The sequence below is a fragment of the Caretta caretta genome, chromosome 11, assembly GCF_965140235.1.
Source record: "Caretta caretta isolate rCarCar2 chromosome 11, rCarCar1.hap1, whole genome shotgun sequence".
In the NCBI taxonomy this organism is placed as follows: Eukaryota; Metazoa; Chordata; order Testudines; family Cheloniidae; genus Caretta; species Caretta caretta.
In genome coordinates this window covers 12709465-12735053 of record NC_134216.1, presented here as the reverse complement: position 1 = coordinate 12735053, position 25589 = coordinate 12709465, and the positions used below count along the sequence as shown (strand labels likewise).

General features: G+C 44.1%; 1 protein-coding gene across 1 annotated transcript in view; it reads left to right on the top strand.

Moving 5' to 3' along the window:
- Positions 1 to 25589, top strand: part of ITGB5 (integrin subunit beta 5) — a 120555-nt gene that overhangs the window by 16518 nt on the left and 78448 nt on the right. Inside the window, exons 3-5 of the mRNA XM_048869066.2 lie at positions 6448 to 6652; positions 16251 to 16500; positions 23630 to 23798. Coding sequence (XP_048725023.1) covers positions 6448 to 6652; positions 16251 to 16500; positions 23630 to 23798 — 624 coding nt within the window. The remainder of the gene's footprint in view (positions 1 to 6447; positions 6653 to 16250; positions 16501 to 23629; positions 23799 to 25589) is intronic.

Here is a 25589-nt window from a genome sequence, read left to right as displayed (position 1 = left end):
AGTGGAAAGAGGTGGGGCAGGGCCAGGGCCTCATGGAAGGGGTGGGCTGGGGGCGGGGCCAGTGGCAGAGGCAGGGTCGAGCACCCATGGGGAAGAGGGGAAGTTGGTGCCTATGTGTGTATATGTGAGGGAGTCCTGCAATGCCCCTTCTTACACCTTCCTCTTAGTTGCTTTTCTTGCTACGCTCTAGTCCCTCAGTGTCTGAGTTATACTACCTGTGCATTTAAACCTCTGGGTGGCATGTTTTCTTCCCCACGTATTAGTATAGTATCCAAACAAACAGCAAAGAGTCTGAACCACTGCATTTAGATTACTGCATTTAGATGCATTCAGGAGTATTTGGACCTGTGGTTTGGTACCAGCCCCACATCAGTTACCAAGCATGAAATCTTGGCTGCTGCTTGAGCTTATGAGATACATTCTGCAACAAGTTACCATGATTTCCTGCACTCACCAACTGCAGACATATGCCTTCAGAGTTTCTTCTGGGGCCTTGGTAAGGTACGCTAAAAAATCAAAAGCATGTATGTGACGCTAGCAGACCCGGTGCCAGCTCATGCCAAGGCCACTAGTCCTGAACTGAACGCTGACCAGCACATAGCTGGAAACCAGTCTGGCTCATCTGTGTGTTGGCTACAAGTGTTGTCTTTGGTATAAGATCTAAGGTGCAATTGACTAGTAAGTGACTGGTCTTCTGGAACTGGGAGTAACTTAAATACTGTTGTGATTTTTGGTGTAAGGGGCCATCTGACACAAATGCAGGCTTGCCTGGACGGCAAGATAGACTGAGTGCCCAAGGGGACTGTCTGTGACTCCAAGTTAAGGCTGTTATAGTGCTTCAGGACTTCACACTGGATACTCGGTTGGTGAAATCTAAGTACAGAACTCACTACCAGTCTGAGGTTTGTGCCCTGGTTGGTAACATTCTCCCCTGAGGTTGGTACTCATGTTCCTGAGCCACTCCGGACAGCTCAGGACAATGTAAATATAGGGTCGCAAGTGGGCAATTGGTTCCTGAAGCAATGATGTGAGAAACCTGTACTACTTCTTCCTATGTGTAGCTTAGTGGGGGCTGGGGGTTTTGCTAGAAGCACTGCATTTAATTGATCTGTTTATTAATTTGATCTCATTCACATTATAGAGAAATGTGAAAGGTTCTCGGTAGTGAACTACTATAAAGATCACCCGGCTTTTCAGCTCTGTTGGAGCCAGCACGTCGGAGGCAGACTGCTACTGTTTCCCCTGCTGATACATCTGTTTTTAAAAAACTAACAGGAGCAAGACAATTCCCTGATCAGTGCAAAACTTAGAGGGAAGGGCTTGGGTGCTGAATGCTGTTGAAGGCAGGATATTGGACTAGATGGACCACGATCTGATCCAGTTTGGCAATTCCTGTGGTCCTACTTTGGGTTATTTTAGAAGAAGAAATTTCAATAGAAAAGACTTAAATGTCAAAAAAATAGGTGGATTAATGTTTAGTGAGTGCGCAGATGACAATGAGCTGAGAGGCATTAACAGTTATTGTTAGGAGATGGCTATGTACAGTGGTTGCCCTTAAATTTTCTGGATAGTAACTAAATAGCTTTGAGTCAGTGTTTGTAGTATGCGGTGTATTCCCGACCGTAATTACAGAAATATACATGGGGATGCTGTAGCCACTGAGAGAACCGTATCTCTTAGTATAAGGAAAACCAGACAAGCTTTTAGGGGTGACCTCTGCAGGGCGAGATTTGCCCAAAGGAGCACAGAGACTTCCCAGCAATAACTGAGCCCCACCCTCTGCCCCATGAAAACTCCCAGGGAGGCATGCAGTGGTAACCTTCCCGTTCCTCCCTCATGGTCTCTGCCAAGGGTGTGAAGCTTTAGACTCAGGGCGCTGAAGGAGGAGGAAAGGTGGCTTCATGGCAGTCCCAGTAGTGGAGGTTGCTGAGGAGATGTGCTGAACCAGTGCATCCAGACACCTTTGCCATACCCCTCACATAAATGGGCCACTCCTTGAGTTGTGCTGGTCCCTTTTTCTTTTCCCCTTCAATTTCATGTGTTGTGGTTGCTATCTAGTGTTGCAATACCCACCATTCCTGGTAACTTTCTGGATGAGAGGGGTGTGTGGCCTGTGCTGTTTGCAGAAACCTGGGCTGAATGTGGCTGGTAGCCCATCTAGTCAATAACAGTCATAGTTCTTCAGTGGATCTTCCCCTCCCTAAGTCTAATTGATTCTTTCCCTTGTGGGTGGCTTTGGTGACTCCATCTTCTACAGCTCTACCAAAAGGAGGAAAATAGGCCACCAGAGTGTCATTGCTACATATGTTCTGCTGTGTCTTTCCCCTCACTCAAATACAGATCCATGTATACTCAGGCCATTGCATACTGGCTTCTTCCTTCTTCTCTAAATAACACAGACAGAGAAGCTCAACAACATGGGAAACAATGCTGTATCTAGAGACCTTTTTCACAGTGCTGTCACACACTGATGAGGAAAGAATTGCAGCTGACCTTGCTGCTCCTACCTGCCCTATCTTCCTAAGTAGGTCTGTGTTTACTTCTCCCCTTCCAAAAAATAAAGGCCAGATGCAAAGCTCATTGAAGTCAGTGGAAGTCTTTGTCTATGGCTTCACTACAGCTTAAGTTGACAGGGGTGTGAATTAGCCATCCCCTTGAGCAATATAATTTATGCCGATTTAAGTTCCGGTGTGTACAGCGCTATGTTGAGGGGAGAACTTCTCCTGCCAACATAGCTCCCGCTGCTCGGGGAGGAGGCTGGAGTAATTAAGCTGTTGGGACAGTTCTCTCTCTTGGTGCAGCTGCACGGCTGTAGGGTCTCTAGAGTAGCCCTAGCCTTACGATTAATATTCATGGGCTTTGGGTCAAGCCCGAAGATTCCTGGAGACATTTGGTAGACGTTTCATGTCATGCCAGGTCAGGCTGTATTTCTGGTCCGCGATGAACCCCAAATGTCACCTGGTTTGAAGTTTCTGTACTAAAGCTTTGACCAGTATTAGTACTTCAGGGATAATCACGCACGGCTATGCGACTGGTTGAAACTTTCTGTTGCTCTTGTGTAGGTTACGTTAGTGCAGTGATAGCGCTCTTTCTAACGTGCTGGTGGACAACCAACACAAATAAAGCCACACAGCCAGGTCAGCGCGTAGGCTGCAGGAAAGGTCTCATATACAATCAGGATGGTTATAGTACTTCACATTTCTGTAGTGCCTTCCCTGAGAGGTTTTCAAATGATTATTATTTGTATTGTGGTAGCACCTAGAGGTGCTGGTCACGGACAGGACCCCATTGTGCTAGGAGCTGTACAAACATACTCCCTGCCTCCAAGAGCTGACACCTCTGCAAAATGCTTTACAGACACTACAGACTGTGGAGCCCATGCTCCCCCTGGTGAACTTACTCATTCAATTAGCTCCATTGCTTTCAGGGAGACTACTTGCTTGAGTAAGTGCCTGCCAGGGTGAGTAAGGGCTGCACAATCTGGCAGCTGATACTGTAAGCGCTTAGAGGCAGGGGTTATCTGCTCCTCTGAGTTTATACAGTGCCTCGCGCACTGGGGCCCTGATCTTGCTTGGTCCCTACACACTACTGTAATAGACATGATTAATAACATATTCCCATTTTCCAGATGGGGATTTTGAGGCATAGAGAGGTTGTGATGACAGAGGGAGACTGTAGCAAAACTGGCAGTAGAACACCAGGGCCAGATTCTGGTCTCAGCTAAGCCAGGAGCAACACCACTGAAATCCATGGGGCTGTGCAAGTGTAAAGCCTGTGTAAATGAGATCAAGAATCAGGCCCCGAGTCTCCTGACTCCCAGAGGGGGCTTTAGTCAGCAAAGCCTCCTTCCTTTTAGATTTCCCTTAACTCCTCCCACCATTTGTACAATATGTCACTCAGGCTATGCAGAGACCCCCATTGAAGTCAGTGGGGGTATTTTCATTGACTTCAGTGGGGCTTAAATCAAACCCTTACAACGTATCAACAGACCCTAGGTAATCTTTTTAAAATCTGTCCCTTTACCCACTGTTCTGATTTTCTTTTTGTTTTTTAAGAAAAAAAAGAAAAGAAAATGATTTCAATAGTCTTTCTATCTGGAAGGTCATCTGTTTGCATTACATGTTCCAAGAAATTAATGTTAATATCTGTATGACATACCATTCCTTTGGTTAGACTTAGTATTTGGAAGCTGGAATGTAAATCAAGTATATTTCAAATATAAACATTCTAACCTTGTATTAAAAAAATGTTTTGGGGATTCTGTGTGTGTGATGGTGGCACAATATTCAAGTTCTTCCCTCATGTTTTAGGAGGTAGTGAGAAGCTCTTCTGTTCATTATTAAGAAGAAGTCGGTCTGATGGTTAAAGATGAGGCCATGAAATGTAGATTCTATAATTGGTTTTGCCACTGACTTGCTGTGTGACCGTGAGCAACTCATTAGATGGTTCTGTGCCTCAGTTTCCCCCTCTGAAAAGTAGGGATAAGTAACACTTCCCTACCACAAATGGGGGTTGTGAGAGGATGACTTTGTTTGTAAAATGCTTTGAGATCTTCTGAGGAAAAGAGCTGTATAGAAAGATGTGAAGATGCCTAAACTGAGTAATTGCTTATTTTTATTTTTCCCAGGCTGTTGAGTGAATTGGAGGGATGGTTGGAGTGGTTGTATTTATGGGCTGTCCTTTTATTTTTGTATTATTTTGTGTGGTTTTAACCTATGGGGTCGGCACTCAGAGCATAGGATGGGTGTCTCTATGCAGCTATCTTCCAGAAATTGGAGGAAATCTGTCAAAATTCATTGAGCTTTGGGTACCTAACTTCCTCCGGCGTCTTTGAAAATCCCCACTCCATAGTTTCTAAAAACTCTTTGGAAAAATACTTGGCCTCTTTATGTGTCCGGCTGTTACAAAGCCACTGCCCCAGGGAATGCTGTGTGTTTGGATTAAGTTTCTTTGTTGCTAGGGCTGAGGGACATCTCAATGCAGTTGGTAAACTCCCTGTGATTATAACAGCCATTTGTTGCCCCAGAGCAAGATATCAATTGTGGCCTACACCCCAGCACTCTTCCTTCTAAATAGATAGGATACACATTTGCTGTAGTTTGGTTCAACATTAATCGCTAGACATACATGAGGGCAAGTTGGAGATTGAGTCCATTTATCTACGAGCCCATATTAGGTTTTAACATCTTCGTCAACATATGCAGCTTATTTCTCCCCTTCCCCTTTAAAACACTCCATTTCCCACCTATTTCTGCTCCCACTTCCTCCCAGCGATCCCAGAATCCCTCCTCACTCTTCCTTTTATTAGAGAGACAAGGTGGGGCAGGTAATATCTTTTATTGGACCAACTTCTGTTGCTGAGAGAGACAAGCTTTCTAGCCACACACAGCTCTTCCTCAAGTCTTGGAAAGGTATTCCCAGCATCACTGCAATATTGTAAGGGACCATTCAAGGTAGAGTGGCCTGTTAACACCTCTGCAGTACTAGGACAAAAAAAGAGAGTTACCGATTTTTCTTATAAGCCAAAAATCCAGTGTCTCTGTTCAGTCCATGATTTTTAGTGTCTGTGCAGAGCTGTTCAGCATATATAGATTTGTGTGTAGTGGTCAGAGAGTTATAGATGGCGAGGCCTCTAGGGATGATGTTTTGTTTCTTGCATTTGCTCTGGAAGCAGATGTTGCTGTTAAGTTTTTCTTCTTTTTTCTTCATGTTGTGGAGTTTCCATTTCAAATGGCTAAATTCAATATCTTCCATTGTTGTATGCAGTGTTGTAGCTGTGTCGGTCCCTGGATATTAGAGAGACAAAGTTTATGGCTTATAACGACAATCTGTAACCCACTAACCCCCTCTTTTTGTCCTAAGACTGCAGAGGTGTTAACAGGCAACTCTACCTTGAATGGTCCCTTACCGTGTGTGCTAACTATTTATGTTAAACAATCTGTTCCACCTTGCATTTTACTGTGATCCTGGCAGTACATTTCCCAGACTTGAAGAAGAGCTCTGTGAGACTTGAAAGTTTGTCTTTCTCACCGTGACTTCTGTGACAGACATGGAGCCCTAGTTACAGCTTTCATTTGATACCTTACAAGACACTCTTTATAGACAAATACTATGACAGCAATATGTTATGTGTAATGAGTTTGTCAGGCCTGATAGGAGTTGCTGTCATAGAGCAGTGCCTCTTGATCACACCATACACTCTAGCTTTCACAACATTTCTGAAGAATTGTCCTCTCCCATATCCCCCCTGCTTTCTCACTGTTGCACTAGTTTGATCTGAAAGGTTCAGTCCCTCTAGGTACTGGATGCATTGGCAGTGCAGCCAATCTAGATGACATTGTCCTCTCCCGCTCACCTCCCTCTTGCTGCAGATCGCTGCATGTCAAAACAAGGTTCCGGTTGCGGAATTGATTCTTTTTTCTCTTTTGTTCCTTCTCCAACTCCTAGGAATTCGGCAGCACAAAATTCATCACATCGAGGTGCGACTTCGTAGAAAACCTGATTACGAATGGCTGTGCGGGGGAACTTGAGACTCCCAAAAGCAGCATTAACATCATGGAGAATCTTCCTCTAAGTAGCAAGGGCTCCAGCTTGACCCTTTCGGATGTGACACAAATAATGCCTCAGAAGATCTCGTTGAATCTGCGGCCTGGTGAGTTAACAATGATGCTGACCTTTGTTCTGGATTAGAAGATATTTGAGGGGTGTGTGTGTGTGTGTGGTGTGTAAAATTCTGAGTAGATTTGAGATCTCAGGCCCTGATCCTGTAACTTACAACACAAAGTGGAACTGCTAAACCCACACAGTCCTATTGACTTCAGCCCACCTGTGCACTGTGGAGTAAGGGCCTCAGTATTTCTGCTCACTCGAGAGGGTACTCCTGTTATGGTGACCTCCAGATGAGTTAATTCTTTATAAAACCCTTATAAGTACTAGTCTTAATCCTTTATAAAATGTAAACGGACATTCTCAACTTCAAAATTAGTCAATTAAAACGAAAGTTCCTACACATAACCCCCAGCCTGATAATTGTTGTGGTTTACAATCATAATGTTCTAATTAACCACATTTAAAAACTGCTGGTCCCTGTTGCTGTGTGAAAGACCCAGAAAAATACAAATGGCAAGATCAGGGCTTTGGCTGTCACTGCCATAGGAGGTCTGAACTTGTGACCCCACGCCACCCGTTCCCCTGGAACTTCCAATTACAAAGCAAAGCATTTATAATTGAAAGAGCGGGACTCAGCCGTGGAAGCATGTTTGTTATTTAACGTTTCTTGCAAAGGGAAAAAAAGCTGTCGTGTGGGTTCAGCATTCTTACAAATACATTTGGCGTTTGGTGCGTAAGACCCTTTAGAGCAAAGCTAACAGCCGATATAAGCGCTTGCTTCGTCAAAGGAAAGTGGGAGTGAATCTGAGACCTGTCTTTTTGCTCTAGCTTTTTCAAGCATAGAGGTAAAGAGGAAGTATGTCGTTTTCTCCCATGAAGAGGGGGAAGATTGAGCTGGTGGCTTCTAGCGCCAGTGCGGCTCTAGGGCGTCCGTCGGTTTCTGCACGATGCAAGCTGTAACGTTACAAATATTCTAGCCCTTAAGGGTCTGAATAAACTCTTCCCACTGTGAATCAATGCAGTGCTCTCTTAGGGCTACTGACGTTGGAAAGTACCTTATTCTGCAAAGCAGCAGGCCCCAGTGTCTCAAGGCCAATACTGTTTTAAATTGGGCACCCAGTATTAGTGGATGCTTCTGAAAAGGAGCTCTTCCATCCCAGGACAGAGCCTCTCCAATCACTCTTTTGGCTGCGGTGATAAAGACTAAGCAGCCCAGGAGTAGGGAGGGAAGCATGGGCTTTGTCTACACTACATAGCTTTTAGCGACAAGATACGTTTGCCGACAAAATACTTCCACCCTCTACGAGCAGGGTTCGCGTTGTTGGCAGGAGAGCGCTCCTGCCAACAACAAACTGCTTACACTGCCACTCGCCATGGCAAAGCTTTTGTCTTTTGGGGAGAGTGGGGGGGCTCTTTTAAGCACCTGTCGTTCACTTGGCAGTGTAGACAAAGCCATGGTCTGCTCTTGAGAGAGTGAGCGAACGCTGCTACTATAGTAGACAAATCACAGGCATGCAAGGAATTGCTGCTGGCCATGCAGATGGTTTCTGGGACTTAGTGTTGTATACCAAATAAGTTTTACTGTCGCAGAAGACCAGCTCTAATTCTTTTATGCTAAAGAGTTTCCTGAAGCAATTGCTGGCAGAAAACACTGTATCAGCAGAGCATTGCTTTCAAACCCTGACTCCCCAAAACCCTCCCTACCATGAAACTTCTTGTAACCAGCAAATTCCAGAGCTTCCCAGGACAGTTCTGCACAGTTTGCAACATTTAAATTGACCTTTTTATACTGTAGCTAGAGAGAAGGTGGTGGAACTCCCCCAGGCTGGCCTTTTAGCTACTGGCCAGTAGCCTTCAGAAATAAGAGCAGTTCTCCTGTTTGATAGGTACTCTGGTGGTAGAGTTTTGTGCAGAATGGGGGCAGGCTTCAGTTCTGACTAGATGTGCAATGCACACTGGCCTTTTTAGGATCACAATGTAAGATCTCATGCCTAGATAAGGCCTTCTTTATTGGAGAGAGGAGAAGAGGGAGGTTTGCAAGGGAGAGAGATGGTGGGAATGTTGCCATTTGGAATCCACTTGGCGCTGTCTTTACTTGTACAACTCCTAGGCGAAGGGTGCTTTAGAAACACCTGTGCTAGATATAACGTGTCTTTGGGGTTGCTGTGAACTGGTCTCTGTTTGTTTGCATGGCAGATCAATAGAAAGGAGCATTCCAAAATAGAGATTTAGGGTAGTGTGTGCCCTGCATCTCTAGGAGGCACAGCCCACAGCACAGTGGGAGGCAAAAATGATTTTAGTCCATCTTTGTGCTCTCTCTGTTCCGGGCTGGCTGGAGGCCAGTGCAGCCCCTGATGTAAACTAGCTACCCCAGGGGTTGCTCTAAGTTAAACCTGCTCTGTCTGGGCTGCTAATGGGCATCTGTGTTACCTGAACTGTCCAGAATGCACATAGTTTTCAGTGCTATAGGGACTTATCTTTGCCTTTGGTGCACCCACTACTCCAGGGGGATTGTGTAGTGGTGCCTACCCAGTGTCTGAGCGGAGGAAATTCTTCCCCAGCCAGCTACAGGGCTTTCCCATCACCTGTATGCTGGCACAGCAGGGTATAGGGACCATTGCAGGGAGGAATAATTCTGGATGTTTGTAATGGAATCTCCCACTTTCATTCTTTTCCATTAACGTTGAGCAGGATCCCATCTCATTTAGGACTAATGATTTCCTAATCCTGTAGGTTAACATCTCCTGTGGAAATTACATATTAATCCTTATGTAAGAATTTGAGTTCTGATGGTTTCACTTAATGGCAGGACAATAAATATGAAACAGAAAGGAAACAGCATTGTCTGGACTTTCATGTGCTTCCAATTTTGTGTTACATCAGGAAACTTTGCATAAGTGTCTTAATACTTTGAAGATGAATCAACGTGTCTGTATCTTTGACTAGTAACTAGAAGCAGAACAGAGTAGATAGTTGGGAGGTATCAATCTCCAATCTGATCTATCCTTCTGACTCTCTCAAGGTATTTCTAATGTCCTAATACCAAATTTTCAAATCTCAGTGTGTAAAGTTAGATCCTAAATCTTGAGGCAGGCTCCTAGTTCAAAGTGGGATAACTCCACTGACTTTATGGGAGTCACTCCAGATTTACAGACATAGAAGGGGCATCAAAGTCAGGTGTGCAGTTTTTAACACCATGGTTTAAAGCTTGTCTCTAGCATTAATGCACCGTGCCCTGGTTGGCTATCAGAAATGTGAATGGTGGGAACATAGAGATGGAATTAAAAATATAAAATAGAATGCATGTTTTATTGGCCATTTAGCCCTAAGCATTACGAAATAGGACTAAGAGCGCTTTTGGGAGAACAGTTGCATTTCAGGGTACCTAGAAAGATTGTCACGTGCTAAATAAACAAGACAGATGCTTTCTCCACATTAAAGCCCAATGTATATAAATCTTCCTCTGCTCATTTTTACAGCAGTGAGGAGAAAAATTGCTGAGGTTTCATTCTTAAGTCAGGTAAAAGCAGTCTTTCTAGTTCTCAAATGAACTGTTTGAGACAATGTATCAACAGTGTTCCTTAATTCAGGTTTAGGGAAAGTTTAAAATCAAAGCTCTGGGGGTTGTGGATTATTCCTGGGGGTGAAACTGTCTAGGAGTAATGGAGTGGAAAAGATGGACCAGTGTGCATCAGCGGTAACTCCATTGAAATCGATGGATTTATTAGAGTGAGAGGAGATTTGGACCCAGTATCTCACTCCTTCTCAGTGCAAGTCTTTCATAGATTAATTGATTCCTATATTTTAAGGCCAAAAGTGACCACTAAATCATCTAGTCTGACCTCCAGCATAACCCAGGCCATAGAATTTCATCCAATTACTGCTGTATTGACCCTCTTCTTGAGAGGAAGTGTGGTTTGCAAACTGAGATCAAAAAGGTAATTGCATCTCCATGTTCAAAGGTGTAGGTTGCAAGGGTCAAGAAGAAGTGTTGTTCCTTCATGTACAGACAGCATTGTTCAAGTGGCTAGGTATATTTAAAGGGGTTTTCTCCTTTCTCAGTGACTACTGCAGGGGTAAGGACACTTGATATAACAGACTAATCATCTGATCCTATACTGCAACTTCTGTGTTCCTCCATTTTTGAGGGATTTGAATAAGTTCTTTAAAACATAAGTGTGGCAATATGATCTAATAGAAAGAGCTGGTGACTGGGAGTCAAAACTTAAAAGGGCTTATACTTAAAGGTGCTTTCCCTGACTTGCTATGGATTGTTGAACTTGTCACTTAAAATCTGTTTCCCTGTGCCAGATTCTTCCCTCTTATTTGGATGCATTTCAGAACCTGGGCCCCTAGCGTCACCTTACCATAGTGTTTCTATGAGCTTTAAGTAGAGTTTGTAAAGGGTTTTGAGGTCTTACGATGAAAGGGATCATTTTAGTGCAAGACGTTGTTAGTGGTGGGGTGACACTGGGTGGGGAGTGGAAGCAACCAGCGCTATGTTAGTCCCAGCTGAATGGATGAAAGCAATTCCATGTGCAGGTTGTTATTAAAATACTTTCACAGATTGTCGCTATATGCGTGGTGCTTTAGAAATGCAGCCCCTGATCTTGCAAACAATGACATGCTTAGTTTGCAGACTTCAATGGGACTGCTTGCACAGTGTAAAGTTTAAGCACATGGGTAAATGTTAGTAGGATTGTAGCCATAGAGAAGACTTGTTCCCTGCCTTGAGATCTACAGTTGTGGACTTATTCTTCAGTTATTTGGGTTATAAACACCCTGGGTGAAATCTTGGCCCCATGGAAGTCAATCCCAAAGCTCCCACTGATTTCAACTGAGACAGAATTTCACCCTATGACTGTAAAGTCCATATGCGTCTCTAGACGAGAGAAGAACACCATGCGAAAACTGCTCTTCATGCACAAAGGAAAATCCTTTTACCAATTGGAAAGAAAAAACCTGCTTGTTAACAGTTTTAGGGAGGAGTGGGGAAAAGGCTATTCTTTAGCTAAGCCTCCTGTCACATCAATCACTTCCACTGAATGCATATTTAGTGCTGCAGGTGAAATTGTTACTCAGAAGAATCTTGCTCAGTGCAGGGAATAAGGAAAGGATTGTAGCTTTAAATAAATGTTAATGATTAAAATATCTCTTGCTCTCTAGGGAAGAGACGGAAGCCATTAATGTGTCTGAAGATTAAACAGACTTGGACTGAGTTGTACTGTGTGTTTAATGTACAGTAGTTGTGACAGATCTTAAATTATCATAGGTGATGATGTGAAATTAAATACATATAATTAAAGTGCCTTCAGTTTGTGTGCATCTCTTCAACAAGAGAGTTGAGAACTCCAGGATCAACTGGTCAAATGCCACCTCACGGATTGTGCAGTATTCCCCTTCCCTGCGATGTACAGAACCGCTTCTTCCTGCAGCAGTTGAACATGTTAGAACGGTGGGATAATTTTTGTGGCTGAGTTTAAAAGGTTTCATTCAAATTGGTTAGGTCCAAAACTTTATTTCTGAAAAGGCTGAACGTTTCAGCAGGAAATTCGTTCTGATTCTCACTTACATGTTCCTGTTTTTTTCCTGTTTAAAACTGATCCTTACAGCACTAAATTCAAACAGCCACGTCTGCAATTGGGGGCATCTGTTCTCCCACCCACCCCTTCAGTGTTGATAGGTATTGCAAACGTATCATTTTCCCTTTACCACCTCTCCCCACCAATATATATTTTTGGTAGCATGTTACGTTTAGCTGATCAAACATAGCCCTCCTGAGAACTTTGTTTACTTGTAGGCCCTATGCAAATTCATGCCCTGTGGTGTAATGGCTTTCCAGTGCTACAGAAAGAAAATGGTATTTAAACAGAAACTTGGATTGGATGGGGGGAGTAGTTACTAGTATAGCATGCAGCCTCTTTGATACTCTTTGGTTTTGGCTTTTATGAGGCTTTTAGTGACACAGAAGTGTAGCTGATGTTTGTCTGTTTGTCGTCAGGAGAGAGTTCTCCCACCAACAAAAAACTTTCATCCCCAATGAGCGCAGCGGCTTTGTCGGCAGGAGAACGCTCTTGCTGACAAAGCGCTGTTCACACCGGTGCTGCTTTTTGTCAGTAAAAATTTTGTCATTCAGGGTGTGGGGTTTTTTTTAAGGCTCCCTGAACGACAAAAGTTTTGCAGAGGAAGTGCCAGTGAAGACACATCATTTGTTTTAGAAGCTGTTATCTAGTAGCTACAACCTATAGTGCAATTGTTAATATAGAAACTGCCCTTCTTTAATAGCTATGCCTTTATCAGGAGCTCTTCCTATGCGAGCCCCAGGGCAAAGCAGTTACATGTAATAAAAGGGCCCTGCTTTGGAAGTATCTCTTGAACTAGAGCTGTAGGGAAATAATTTAAATAGCTGTGGCTCCTAAACCAAGCTGCAAAATCTGAGTCTCCTCCTGGTTTTACCCATTGAATTAAATGGAGTTAGTCCAGTGGAAGAGAGGAGAATCTAGGATCTACACTGCTTGACAGTGATGCTTCATAACAAGCATAGGCACCAGGTTTTGCGCAGCTCCACGCATGTTTGCCCATCAGTGAGAAGACACTAAGGGCATGTCTACACAGCCCGTAGCAGGTTGGCATACTTGGGCTTGCACTACTGCACTAAAAATACAAATGTTGACCTGGGCCGGGAAGCTCGCTGCCATGGGCTGCGTAGAATACTTGCAAACCTAGACCAGCATCTCGACAGTTTTATCATCGGCGATTTGTTAGTCTCTAAGGTGCCACAAGTACTCCTTTTCTTTTTGCGAATACAGACTAACACGGCTGCTACTCTGAAACCTGATCTTATGACTGTCCTCGTAAGAGACAAAGTGTATAGTATCTTTGCTCAATGAATGGTAGAAACCCAACTGGGATCTATTTTCCTCCCAGACAAACAAGAAATGCAACATACATTTTTCCAGAAGATCTCTAGGCTACACTCCCAAGATGATGCTTTCCTTCTCTCTCAGTCCGACCATCTGAGCTTTGCCTTTCTTCTTTTATCACTCCTTCAGGTCATAGGGAAAATTCATCAGGATAGGGCACAAGTCATTTTCATCACCCCTATTTGGCCCAGATAATTTTGATTCCCGAATCTCCTTCAAATCAGCATCGAGTACTTTCCTAATCTCTTGACCCACAAGAAGAGCAGGATCAACCATTCCAACCCTAAAGCGCTTCATCTCCTGGCTTGGTTTTTGAACGGGCATTGACACCAGAACATTCTTGCTCTGAAGCTGTACCAAACCATCCTTAAGAATAGCAGAAAAGGTTCTACTAGGAAATAGAAGCGTTTGTCCATCTGGACACAGCAGAAATACTTATCTCCTGAGTCAGCAGATATTCCCCTTATTTTGGACTATCATCTTTCTCTCAAAATGGCTGGGCTTTCCCTCAGTTCTATTCGAGTCCACTGGGCAGTAATGAGTGTGTTCTATCTACCATCAGATGATAATTTAATTTTCACTCGGCTGTTAATTAACAGATTCTTGAAGGGTCTAATCAGAAGCTTCTTGCCAGTAAGGAAACGTACTCCTCAGTGGGATCTAAACCTTTTATTTTCAGCACTCACTCAGCCTCACTTTGAACCATTAGCTATATGTTCTATGTCTCAATTGTCAATGAAAGTTGCATTCCTTATGGCTATTACTTCAGCCAGGAGGGTAGGTGAGCTGGTAGCCCTCATGGCAGATCCTCCATACACTTGTATTCCATAAGGACAAAGTCTCTTTACAACTACATCCAAAATTGACCCTCAGAGTAGTTTTGGAGTTTCACATAAACCAGCCAATCCACTTACCTGTGTTTTGGTTTTTTTTCCCCAAAACCACATTCATCTGAGCAGGAGAGGAGACTTCATTCCCTCAGTGTACGTTGTGCTGTTGCCTGCAAAGGACAAAAGCAATCAAAAAATCACCTAGACTGTATTTCACTATAGTAGAATGTGTCAGAGGTCAAGCTGTAGTCTCCCAGAGGATCTCTAAATGGATCTTGGGCTGTATCCTGCTCTGTTACCCAATTGTTGCATCTTCCTCCCCCTCATGGATTGAGGGCTTATTCTACAAGAACTCAAGCAACTTCAGTGGCATCGCTTTAGGAAGTACCTTTACTTGACATTTGCAGGGCAGCCAAGTGGAGTTCCATCCACACGTTTGCGAGACGTTCTGCACTAGAACCTAACTCCTCCACTGATGCATCCTTTGGGACAGAGGTCTCCAAATGACTCTGCTGTCTGCATCCTCACATCCTCCTCCAACTTGAGTACTGCCTGTCAGTCACCCACAGTGGAATACACATTGGTACAAGCACTCAAAGAAGAAGAGGAAGTTACTTACCTTGTGGCAACTGGAGGTTCTTTGAGATGTGTGGTTCCTGCCTGTATTCTGCTTTCCGCCCTCCTTTCCTTCTACTTCGGGTCTTTATTGGATTTAATTGGGGAGGTGGTCAGTATGCTCTGCCCTTTATGCACTCAACATTGAGGAGGCCAAAAGCTCATGCGCGATCCAATGAACACTGCTTGCAAGAATTCTACAACTTGCGGTGCATGGAGTGCGTGTGCACACCCACAGTGGAATACAGATCGAGGCCACATATCTCAAAGAATTTCCAGTTACCACAGGTAAATACATTGCTCTTATAACTACAGCAGTCTTCTCTCTAATTCATCTTTCCTCCACTCCCAGTCTATCCAAAATGCCGCTGACATGATCCCTTCTCATGATCAGAGAGACTGACCAGGTCTCCTCCTTTCTTTAATCTCTTTATTGACTTGTCTTCTGCATAAAGTCCAGACTTCTTGTTTTCTCCTCCTTGTCTACATCTCTTGCCCTTCTTTCCTCCCACACTCTTCTCACTCCTTCTGTTCCACTGAAGATTCTTTCTGGACCATTCCGTTTGTCTCTTTTGCCCATACCCACCTTGTTCTTTCATTGACTATGCCCATTCTATTTTGAACAGACCGCCAAACAAGGTTTGCCAAGGTCCCTATTTCGATAGCCTTCTAAAAATCTGCTCTATTCAATGAAGCATCTCAGCTGTGATCCATGCTGCTTCCTTTTCTTTCTGTATTGTTTTGGACCCAAGTGTGTATCTAGATTATAAGCATTTTGTTGTTTGTTTGACACAATATATACAGTGCTGCATATACTTAGGTGCTACCTAAACTAAAAATGAGGGACTCCTCACTTCCCCCACCAAAACTATATGTAGATACAGACTAGAGTAACATTTCTCAGTTCATATACATGGGAATGGATTTACAAAAAGCATGTTTAGCCTCCTTTCCCTCTCCCCTTTCTTGCTTATCTTCAGCTATTTCTGTGGTCAGTTTAGGGAAGGAATGGTATACATGTTGGAATGGGCTACAGCAAGAAAAGTGTGCTATCTGGATTTTGCATATATCAGTTTCACTTTGCAACAGGAAACTTTGCAGAACAGCTCCTATTTTCAACATGAATCCTTATGTCTATTGCTGTTGATGGTTACACTGATCTAGTAGAAGCAGAATAAATATGGACCCAGATTCAAAAGAGTGTGTGTTGTGGTAGGGGACTCTTTCTACAATGCAGTTCTTCTCAGTGCCTCCTAATGTTCTATTCCTGCAGGTGACAAGACCTCCTTCCGAGTGCAGGTTCGTCAGGTAGAAGACTATCCTGTGGATTTGTATTACTTGATGGATCTCTCGCTATCCATGAAGGATGATCTGGATAACATTCGGAATCTGGGAACCAAGCTGGCTGAGGAGATGAGAAAGCTCACCAGCAATTTCCGGCTGGGGTTTGGGTCGTTTGTGGACAAAAATATTTCTCCTTTCTCCTACACAGCTCCGCGATATCAAAACAATCCCTGCATTGGGTAAGTGTTCTCTGGAGCCCCACTGACCAGTTGTGATGCAGGCTTCAGTTGGGGGTGGGTGGGGATGCAGGCTGAGAGAGGTAGTGTTTCCTAGTGGATAGAGCACTGGATTACATCTTGGGAGACCCGGATCTATTCCTGGCTCTGCTACTGGCCTGCTGGGTGCCTAGGGCAAGTCACTTCCCCGCTGTGTGACTTCCCTGCTCAGTTTCCCCATCTGTAAAACAGGGGTAGTAATACATACCTTAGTTTGAGCTCTACTGATGAAAAGTGCTATATAAGAGCTAGGTGGTATTATTATTTATTATTATTAGGCTGGCATATGTCCTGTAGAGTAGAGATGCCAGGCAGTTTTCTTTGTTTTATGGTGACTTGCATGATCTTTCACATTTGCAAGATTGATAACACCCTGCCACAGCTCTCTGACTAGCTGCAGGCACTATGTTAGTGAACCTGCTGGATGAAATGACGTGTCTACTTCGGGTGATTATGGGACTACTGCAGGCAACTGCTCAATCAGCATGCATCAGTTGCAAGCTGCGTCGTCTTGCTGACTTTTCTTTGACAATGGTTCCATAAGATCCTTTCTTTCCATTTGGGTTACAATACTGAGCATTGTTTAGGAACTGAGCAAGCAAATACAGCTCACTGTTTTTCTTTACAGCGCATTTGCATTCAGGGATAGCACTCGGGCCAATCAGCAAAATTCCAATATGGATTTTAACTCGCCCTTCTTCCTCTCCAACTTCATGATGGTTAAGCTCTGTCGTTCTTTCAGGCACATCTCCAGTTATGGAAAAATACAATATAAGGAGTCTTTCCACTGGCTTTGATGAGCATTTTTGTCTCAGGCCCTATGTAATTCCACCAAAAAATACTCTGTCCGGTTGTTGCCCACCTACGTAATTCTCATTGCAGGTTCAGTGGTGTTCTCCTGGGCCATTATTGAAAGATTTGATTTGTTGTTGCTGTTTTAGAGTCAGCTGGATTACACACATTTATGTCCAGATTTTCAGAGGGGCTGAGCACCCACAGCCACACTGTTGTAATGCTCTAGTGCTATACAAAGAAGGACAGCTTTTTACAGCTCAGGAGCAGCAGAACATCAAGATGTGCAAAACCCCCACTTTATAACAGACTCTTCAGTGCAGTTGGATGCTCAGATGAAGGAGCAGACATAGGTGTGGTTGGAGCAAAGGACCAGGAGGCAGCAACTTCTGAATTCTAATCCTGCCCTGACACTGACTCACTCTGTGGCCCTCGACAAATCACTTCAGCTTCTTTGCCTCCCCTTTCTTTTCTTTAAAATGGAGACCACATTAATACTTGCCTACCTTACAGGGGTATTGGGAGGACTGGTCTTAGGAGGACTAATATATGCTTCTGAAGTATTTTGAAGATAATGAGCTAGAAACTGTTGCTATTTTTTTTTTTTCATTCTTTAATGATGATGCTGGGTATGGAGCGGGTGGAGAGAGTATGGATGGAGTCCGGAAGCTATTGCTCATCCATACAGCTCAGTTGTTAGCTCTGCAGTCATTTCAGAGCCTTCCTTGCTCTGGTTTGCTCTGCCTAGAGACTCTGGGCCTGAAATCTTCCATCTACACCAGTGTAAAATAGAGTAAATTTGTAGAATTATACCAGAGGAAGACTGGTCTAAGTGAGAGAAGAATCAGGCCCTTAGAGTCTGGCTTGGCAGAAAAGGAGAGGAATGTTAATGCATTTTCTGACAGGAATTTTGTTTATTTGCTGGACATGTGAACACCCTCTGGCCATCAAACCCCCTCCCGCATTTGTTTTGGGGGCACCAACTACATGTGGTGTTGTGCTATTGTGAAAAAGGCCAGACGCTCCTGCTTTAGACACGTGGGGTGAGATTTTTCAAAAGTGCTCAGCATTAAACTAACACTCTCCCATTAAAGTCAATGATAAAACTCCAATTTACTTCAGTGGGAGTAGTGTTAGATCAATTCAGAGCACTTCTGAAAATCCCACCCACAGCAACTCTTGACCCCTTGACCATGAAAATGCCAAGAACAGTTGTGTTCCTGGAGCCAGCAGTCTCTGGGAAAACTTTTGGTTGGTCAGTGCTTCACATTAGTAGACATGTTTTCATATGTGTAGCTTCCAAATTAATTGTGATGGTCTGAGGATGTGCTGTTCCCATCTGGATTATCTCACTCAGGGCCAGGAGTCGACTCAAAGTGGGTGAACTGTTCTTATGAGCTTCTGCTATCTTAGGCCAAAGACCATAAAAGAACAACATTTCTTGTGAGATTTTGGCACCATCCAACTCGTAACTGAAAAACATTTGCTGTCTATTTTGGGTTTGATTACAGGTCTGGCTTCAGAACCATGGGTGCGAATGTGAACTGCAATCCTCAATTCAAAGATGAGATGAGACGTTTTGGCTGGCCTCTAACAATGAAACTTTTGGGGGGAGGGCGGGGGGAGTAGTGTCAGGTGGTCATTGAAGGCATGTTGAATGGCTTGTGTGAGTGGGTGTGCTGAAGCAACAACTCCTCCCTTGCACCAGAGTTCACTCAATCTGTCAGGACAGTCAGTCATCTCCTCTTGCCTGAATCTCTGTGGTAGTCCCAATCGGGCAACGAAGGGTGTTAGCCTCAGGCCTGCTGCGGTGTGTGGGTTTCCCCCTTATAATTGGCGAGGTCAATGGGTCCTTGTGCTTGGGGGGTCTGGAAACCCCTTCAGTTCTTATGTCTCCCAAGGATCCAGTAGGGGATGAGGCCTGCCAATTCCACTGGGTTCCAGCTCAGGGCCCTTAAACTAGGCAGGCAGAATCAGGCCTCAGCAACTCCTCGCACTGTGCCCTGAGCTCCTTCCTACCTCCCTTGGTTTCTGTAGGCTTCTCCAGCTCATAGATGTGATTGTCCCTTCTCTGGGCAGCTTTTCAGTTGCTTGCTGGCTGGAATTTCCTTCTTTAGCCTGTTTGCTCCTCTGGCAGCCGCCCCACCTACGGTGACCAGATGAAATGGACAAAACATCGGGACACATGGGGGAAGCAAAAAAGAAAAAAAAGAAAGAAACGCTGGAGCGGCCAAAGCTGCAATATCAGCCGTGCATCAGTCAGGACGCAGGACAAAGAACTAAAAATCGGGACAGTCCCGATTTTATCGGGACGTCTGGTCACCCTAACCCCACCCCTCTGCTCTCCAGATCTTTTTTTTCTCCCAGCTGCTGTGGGGCTGCCAATCAGGGTTGGCTGGCAGTTCCTGCGTTAGCCCCTGGGTTGCCAGGCCAGAATAGGGTATATACACCCCAGGACAGGTTGGTTCTCATGCCCATTAAATGCTGGTGTAACTCCATTGATGTCAATATCCTTACACCAGATTTAAGATTTGACTGTAGGGATACACTTTGGAAAATTAATCCAAATTATCTAACAGTGTGAATTTAAAGTGGATTAGTTAAACCACATTAAACCCTTGTGTGGAGGCACTTATTCAGAATTAAAGTGGCCTTCATTCAATTTAGCTTAAAGTAAAGTATCCTGTGTTGCCAACTTTGGGATGCTGATGCAGCGAAAACCACACTGGCTGAGGATGAACGCTTGGCTCTGGGGATGAATGTTTTCTTTCACTCTGAAGGCTGTCCTGGGTCACTCAGTCAAAGCCCTTCTGAATGCTGTGCTCACCTGCTGCGGTCGACAAGGCTCCAGGGCATAGGGATGGCTTATTGCCACCAAGATATGGGATACCCAGGGCTTTCTACTTTCCCCCTGCAATCTGAGCACTGCCTGGAGCGTACATGCTCAGACATCTTCACTGCCATTGTCTCACATTTCTGGCAGGCTGGGGAAGGGATTTAAATCAGATCTGCAAGAGCTTGTTGAGGTACAGATAAGATACGATTAAATGAATTATATCCAGTGAAATGCAGTGCTAATGAAAGAGACATTGGGAGGGTGAAGGGGGAATAAGAGGAAGGGGAACTGAGTATGCAGTGAGAAGTTGCAAACTGTTGCAGTCCTTTAATTAAATCAGCCTAGAGCTGCTGCCTTCTTCTTTCCCATCGTGCGCACATTCCTGTTAGATGGGACTATCTTTATATCATAACATTCTTCACCTTTATGAGGTGTCCAAAGCAGCTGTGGGGGGTTGGGAAGAGATTTAAGAGGCATTGAGAAATCTGAGTGGTTTGGCTGGAATGCCTGCTTCAGGGTGTTCTTTCTCCTCTTGTCTATTTGTTTGTTTTCCTCTGGATGCCATTGTACCCTGATTGCTGCCATAGAAGTGGATTGCATTGCCATGTTTACCTTGCAGAGCTCAGGTCGTTTGCTTATTAGGGAGTTAGGTCTTTTTGGTTGGCTGTTTTTAGACACATGTAAAAAATCCCGAGCTCTCTGCCGACCGGCACCCAAAAAACTGCAGCCAGGAGTGGAACTGGGAGCACAACTGTTTTGCCCCATTCCTGGCTACCCAAAAGCAGTAGAGTTCCCACTCTGCAGGCTTTCTGGATACTGACTTGCAGATGGTTTCTGGAGCAGGATTTAGAGATTGCAGCTGATGTGGGGTGGCCCGTTTCTTTCAGCGCTTACTGTGCTGAGCTGGGTATGAGCTCTGAATCACCCCAAATTCTGAACGCACACGCGATGTGTGTGTGTGAGTAAGTCCGAGCTCTGGTGCTTTTGCAGTGTTAATGTGTGCCTTGTTTTGGGTTACATCCCAAGATCCAGGATTTGGCCTCTAAGAATATGAACAGACACCCAGCATCACTTACCTGAAGATCTGAATTGTCACAGGGACAGTATTAAAAAACCAGGACCTAGGAAACAATCATCTTTATGCACTGGCATGTACAATGTCTTGACATGAACAGTGTAAAGGCTTGGGGAGCATGCGGTGATGATGAATATATGCTATTTATTTCTATTTCCGTGGTCTGTTTCTTATTTTGCTGCTGTCCAGAGCCCACGTCTCTGGCTCAGTCAGGTTCATGTCAACAAGTGACTATCGTAAATTTCCATAAAACTATGTGTAGGGGGAAACGAACACACCCAGTGCTAACTCAGCATCTTCTCCCTGCCCTGATGTGCACTAGCCTGGGGCTCTGGTGGTGTGCCAAGATGAGCAGATCTCAAAGGTGAGAGGGTCCTCAGCTGATAGAATCTGACTACTAGGCCACCAGGCATTTTACTCAGAGCCAGCAATAGGAGCCTCTTGCTGAGCCCCAGATAAGTCAAGGCTTTGAAGAGCACAAACACCTTGAGTTGCCCCTATAAGTGAATAGGAACCCCGAGCAAAAGCTTGATCACAAGTGATCACACCATGCTATCCCCTGCACATGTAGCAGGCCCCTCTGAGCTGTTGTTTATATCCTCTTTCTTCTCTTCATTCTTCCTGTGCGCCATCATGCATTTTAAATCGGTAGGCAAATATGTACATACGAACATAAGAATGGCCATACTGGGTCAGACCAAAGGTCCATCTAGCCCAGTGTCCTGTCTTCCGACAGTGGCCAATGCCAAGTGCCCCAGAGGGAATGAACAGAACAGGTAATCACCAAGTAATTCATCTCCTGTCACACAGCTTCTGGCAAACAGAGGCTAGGGACACCATCCCTGCCCATCCTGGCTAATAGCCATTGATGGACCTATCCTCCATGAATTTATCTAGTTCTTTTTTTTTTTAACCCTACAAAGCTAGAAACCTCACTGGATGATTTGTTCCCTTCTGCATGTAGGGTACCCAAGGTAGATGATGTCATTGCACATAATACAATCACTACTGTAAAGTGCACTTACATGTGGGTATGTACATAGCAGTGTGATAAATACCTGAAGTTCAGTTAAAAGAGCTTATCCTTGGTCCCTGGAGACTGAACATTGTACACCTGCATACATGACTGGCGAGTAAGGAATCTGAATTCTCAGTGGGTTATGTTAAAAAAGAATCTTCGGCCTATTAAAAGCATCTTTTAAGCTATGTTAAGTCAAATGGTGCCCTGAATATAAAGCTGGCACCAAAGGCCTTTAATTGTTCTCTTGGGTTATTTTACAGGTTAATAATGAATCAGTAAAAGTCTTACTCTCTAGACTCACTTACTTTAAAATCATTGGTTTTTTCCTCCCCTCCCAAACCCCCGTGCATTCACTGTTTTTTCCACGTAATTAACCTAGCACTAAAAGATAGTCTCTGTTTAGGCTGCAGAATGTTAGCTAATTGGGTTTGAAGTTGTTAAACTGTGAAAATCTCCTACTCCAGCAAAACAGGTTGAGAGCTAAAGCTGCAGTGCTTACACATGTGATGTGTTTTGTGAGACACAATCAATTGGGCTGAAGATATTAACTCCAATCAGAACCTAGTGCTTGAGCCAAAAGCAGAGTAACATGGTGGAATTGGCACAGGGGCTGAAGGGCATTCTAATCCCAACTCTGCCACTGACTTACCCGGGGACTGGGAAAACTGAGATAATAGTTACTCACCTGCCTCAGATTGATGCTGTAGGGATGAATAAGTTCATATCTGTGTGGTGCTTTAAATGCAATATCAATAATAAGGATGATTATCAATTTGGAAAACTGCTTAGGTGTCATGAATGTCACGTAATGTAAGCATGTTAGACATCAGGGTGGAAGTGCTCAACCAGGAGTTGGCAGTGTTTCCTAGACATCATGCTAATCTGTGACATCAGCTGGGTCCAGAGCCCTGAGCCTTCTGGTTTATCATGCTCAGATCTCTGGTTCATTGCTTTGTTTTGTCTTTCTAATATCGCTTACATGGTGCAGCAGCTAGTGTGCTGTAGATTCAAACAGTCCTAAGTGATAAAGCAATCCTAGTCCTATCATACAGGAGCTAAAACTTAACGGCGAAGCCCATGTTTTCAAAAGTGGCCTCTGACTTTGGGTGCCTCAACTTTTGAGTTTTCCCAGGAGTGCTGAGCAACCACAATTCCTGCTCTTTGGGAGGTGTTTCTAGTTGAGCATCCAGAACTGGGGGTTATCAAATTGAGAAGCTGCATTGGAACACTTGGCTTTGGGTGACTTGTCTGGGGGGACTTACCTGTGTTAGAACTGGGAACAGAGCTCTGCAATTCCTAGCTCCTCATTCTGTCCTCAGGGCACTTAAGCACACCCCTTTCATTTCTATTTCTCTATTTCTGCTTCCAGTTACAAGTTATTTCCACACTGTGTCCCATCCTTTGGATTCCGCCATCTCTTGTCCCTCACGGATAAAGTGGACAGTTTCAATGAAGAAGTTCAGAAACAGAAGGTTTCCCGGAACAGAGATGCTCCAGAAGGTGGCTTTGATGCAATCCTGCAGGCTGCTGTGTGCAAGGTGAGTCACTGGTTGCTTGTACTGCTTGAGTTTTAAAGCACAACAAAAAGGAGGTATAGGAGCTTTCCTCAACTCTATTTTTGCAATAGAAAAAAGACCTTCAGCATTTGGTGATTTCTTGGAAATCATGATTAAATTTGCAGAGAGTACATAACAAAGATACAGTGGAAAGGGGTTTTTTATTATTATTTTATAGATTTTTATGTATGGAAAACAACCATTAGTATCTTGCATAGTTCAAAGGGATAAAGAATGTGAGTCCTTGCAGATGTGAATTTAGAGCTGTAAGAGTTGATTCCATTGTCAGTTCTGTGGCTGCCCCTATTGACTATCTTGGAAGAAATCTGCATTCTGTATGCTTGAGTGAAGTGATGGAATTCTTTGAAGTGCCAACAATATATATCTGTGCATAACACACCTGTTGAGTGTGTGTGTGAATCATATCTTCTTATAATGGCTGGCCTACATTGAGGATAACAGCCAATGAGTGTTACTAGCTAATGGTATAATTCCTTTGACTCAAGCTGTTAAAATCCTGTGCTTTTGGTGCTGAAAGTTCTGAACAATGTAGTGTATTAATTAATCATTAGTGTATTATTTGCTGTGCTCCAACAGCACTTTCAACACTGTACAAATTGTAGAGGGAGACACAATAACTGCTCCAAGGAACTTGAAATCTAGGGGCATGTCTATGCTGCAATAACACGGCCTGATTGCAGTTTAAGTAGACATACCTGGGGTAGCTCTAATCTAGCTCATGTTTCATCGCAGGCTAGTCCCAGTAATTACCCAGGGTTCTGGACAGGCTTGTGCAGCCCACAATGAAGCATGTTACTGCAGCTTCACTGCTCTGGTACTTGCGTTAGCTAGGTTCAAGCTAGGTTGGGTATGTCTGTTTGAGCTGCAGTCACATCTAGTGGCTGCAGAATAAACAGACTATTAGAGATGCAACATCTGTAATAACCCAGGCCATGTGTGTGCTCCAGTTTTAGCAAATAGTCTGGAGACCCATTGCTTGCAGAGCTCATGAGACTGGTTATTTTATTAATCTAATATTTAATAAATATTATAAATATTTTTAATTCTGTAACCCTGACTTCCTCTGAATATCACCACATCCCTGCCTCCACAGGGCACCAGTGTGTCAGGTTAGTGGTAATGGCACTTGCTGTGGGACCTCTGAAGTTTGGAACAAACTTCTGATGGGGAGAATATGTAGCATGTTAGGTAATAGTGTTACATTCCTTTAGGAATTTGTTTTCAGAGATGATAAGAGCATACTTTTGCTAACAGCTAAAGGAGTTTTTTCCTTTAGTTCAAGCAGTGGAGGCCTGTGTTTTTGGTGCTTATGGCCTCAGTTTCACTTCCTACTGGTGACCCCAGGTGAGGTTTTGTTATGATTGTTTAAAATGTGATAATATTTATTCCCCCCATATGGAAAGGATAGCTCTTTGTAGATCCTCCTGAGTAAGGGGAGAGGAACTACTGGCTTCTTCTGGAGGTGGGACAGAAGGGGCATGGCACTGACAATCCCTTCCATGCCAGTTAGGAGACCAGGTCAACCAGGGAAGTCAATGCACATTGCACCATCTTGAATTGTGGTATAAATGGCCAAGTTCCCACTGTGTGGCTGGGATCTCCAGGACACCTCCACTGCTCACAGTGAAGGGACACAATACAGACAATATCAGCAGTCACTTTGGCAGTCGGTATGGGTATCTTCATGTCTTATACATGCGTTTTGCTTGGCATCTGGCTCCTGCACTTCCCATGTTTCCCTTAATGTTATCC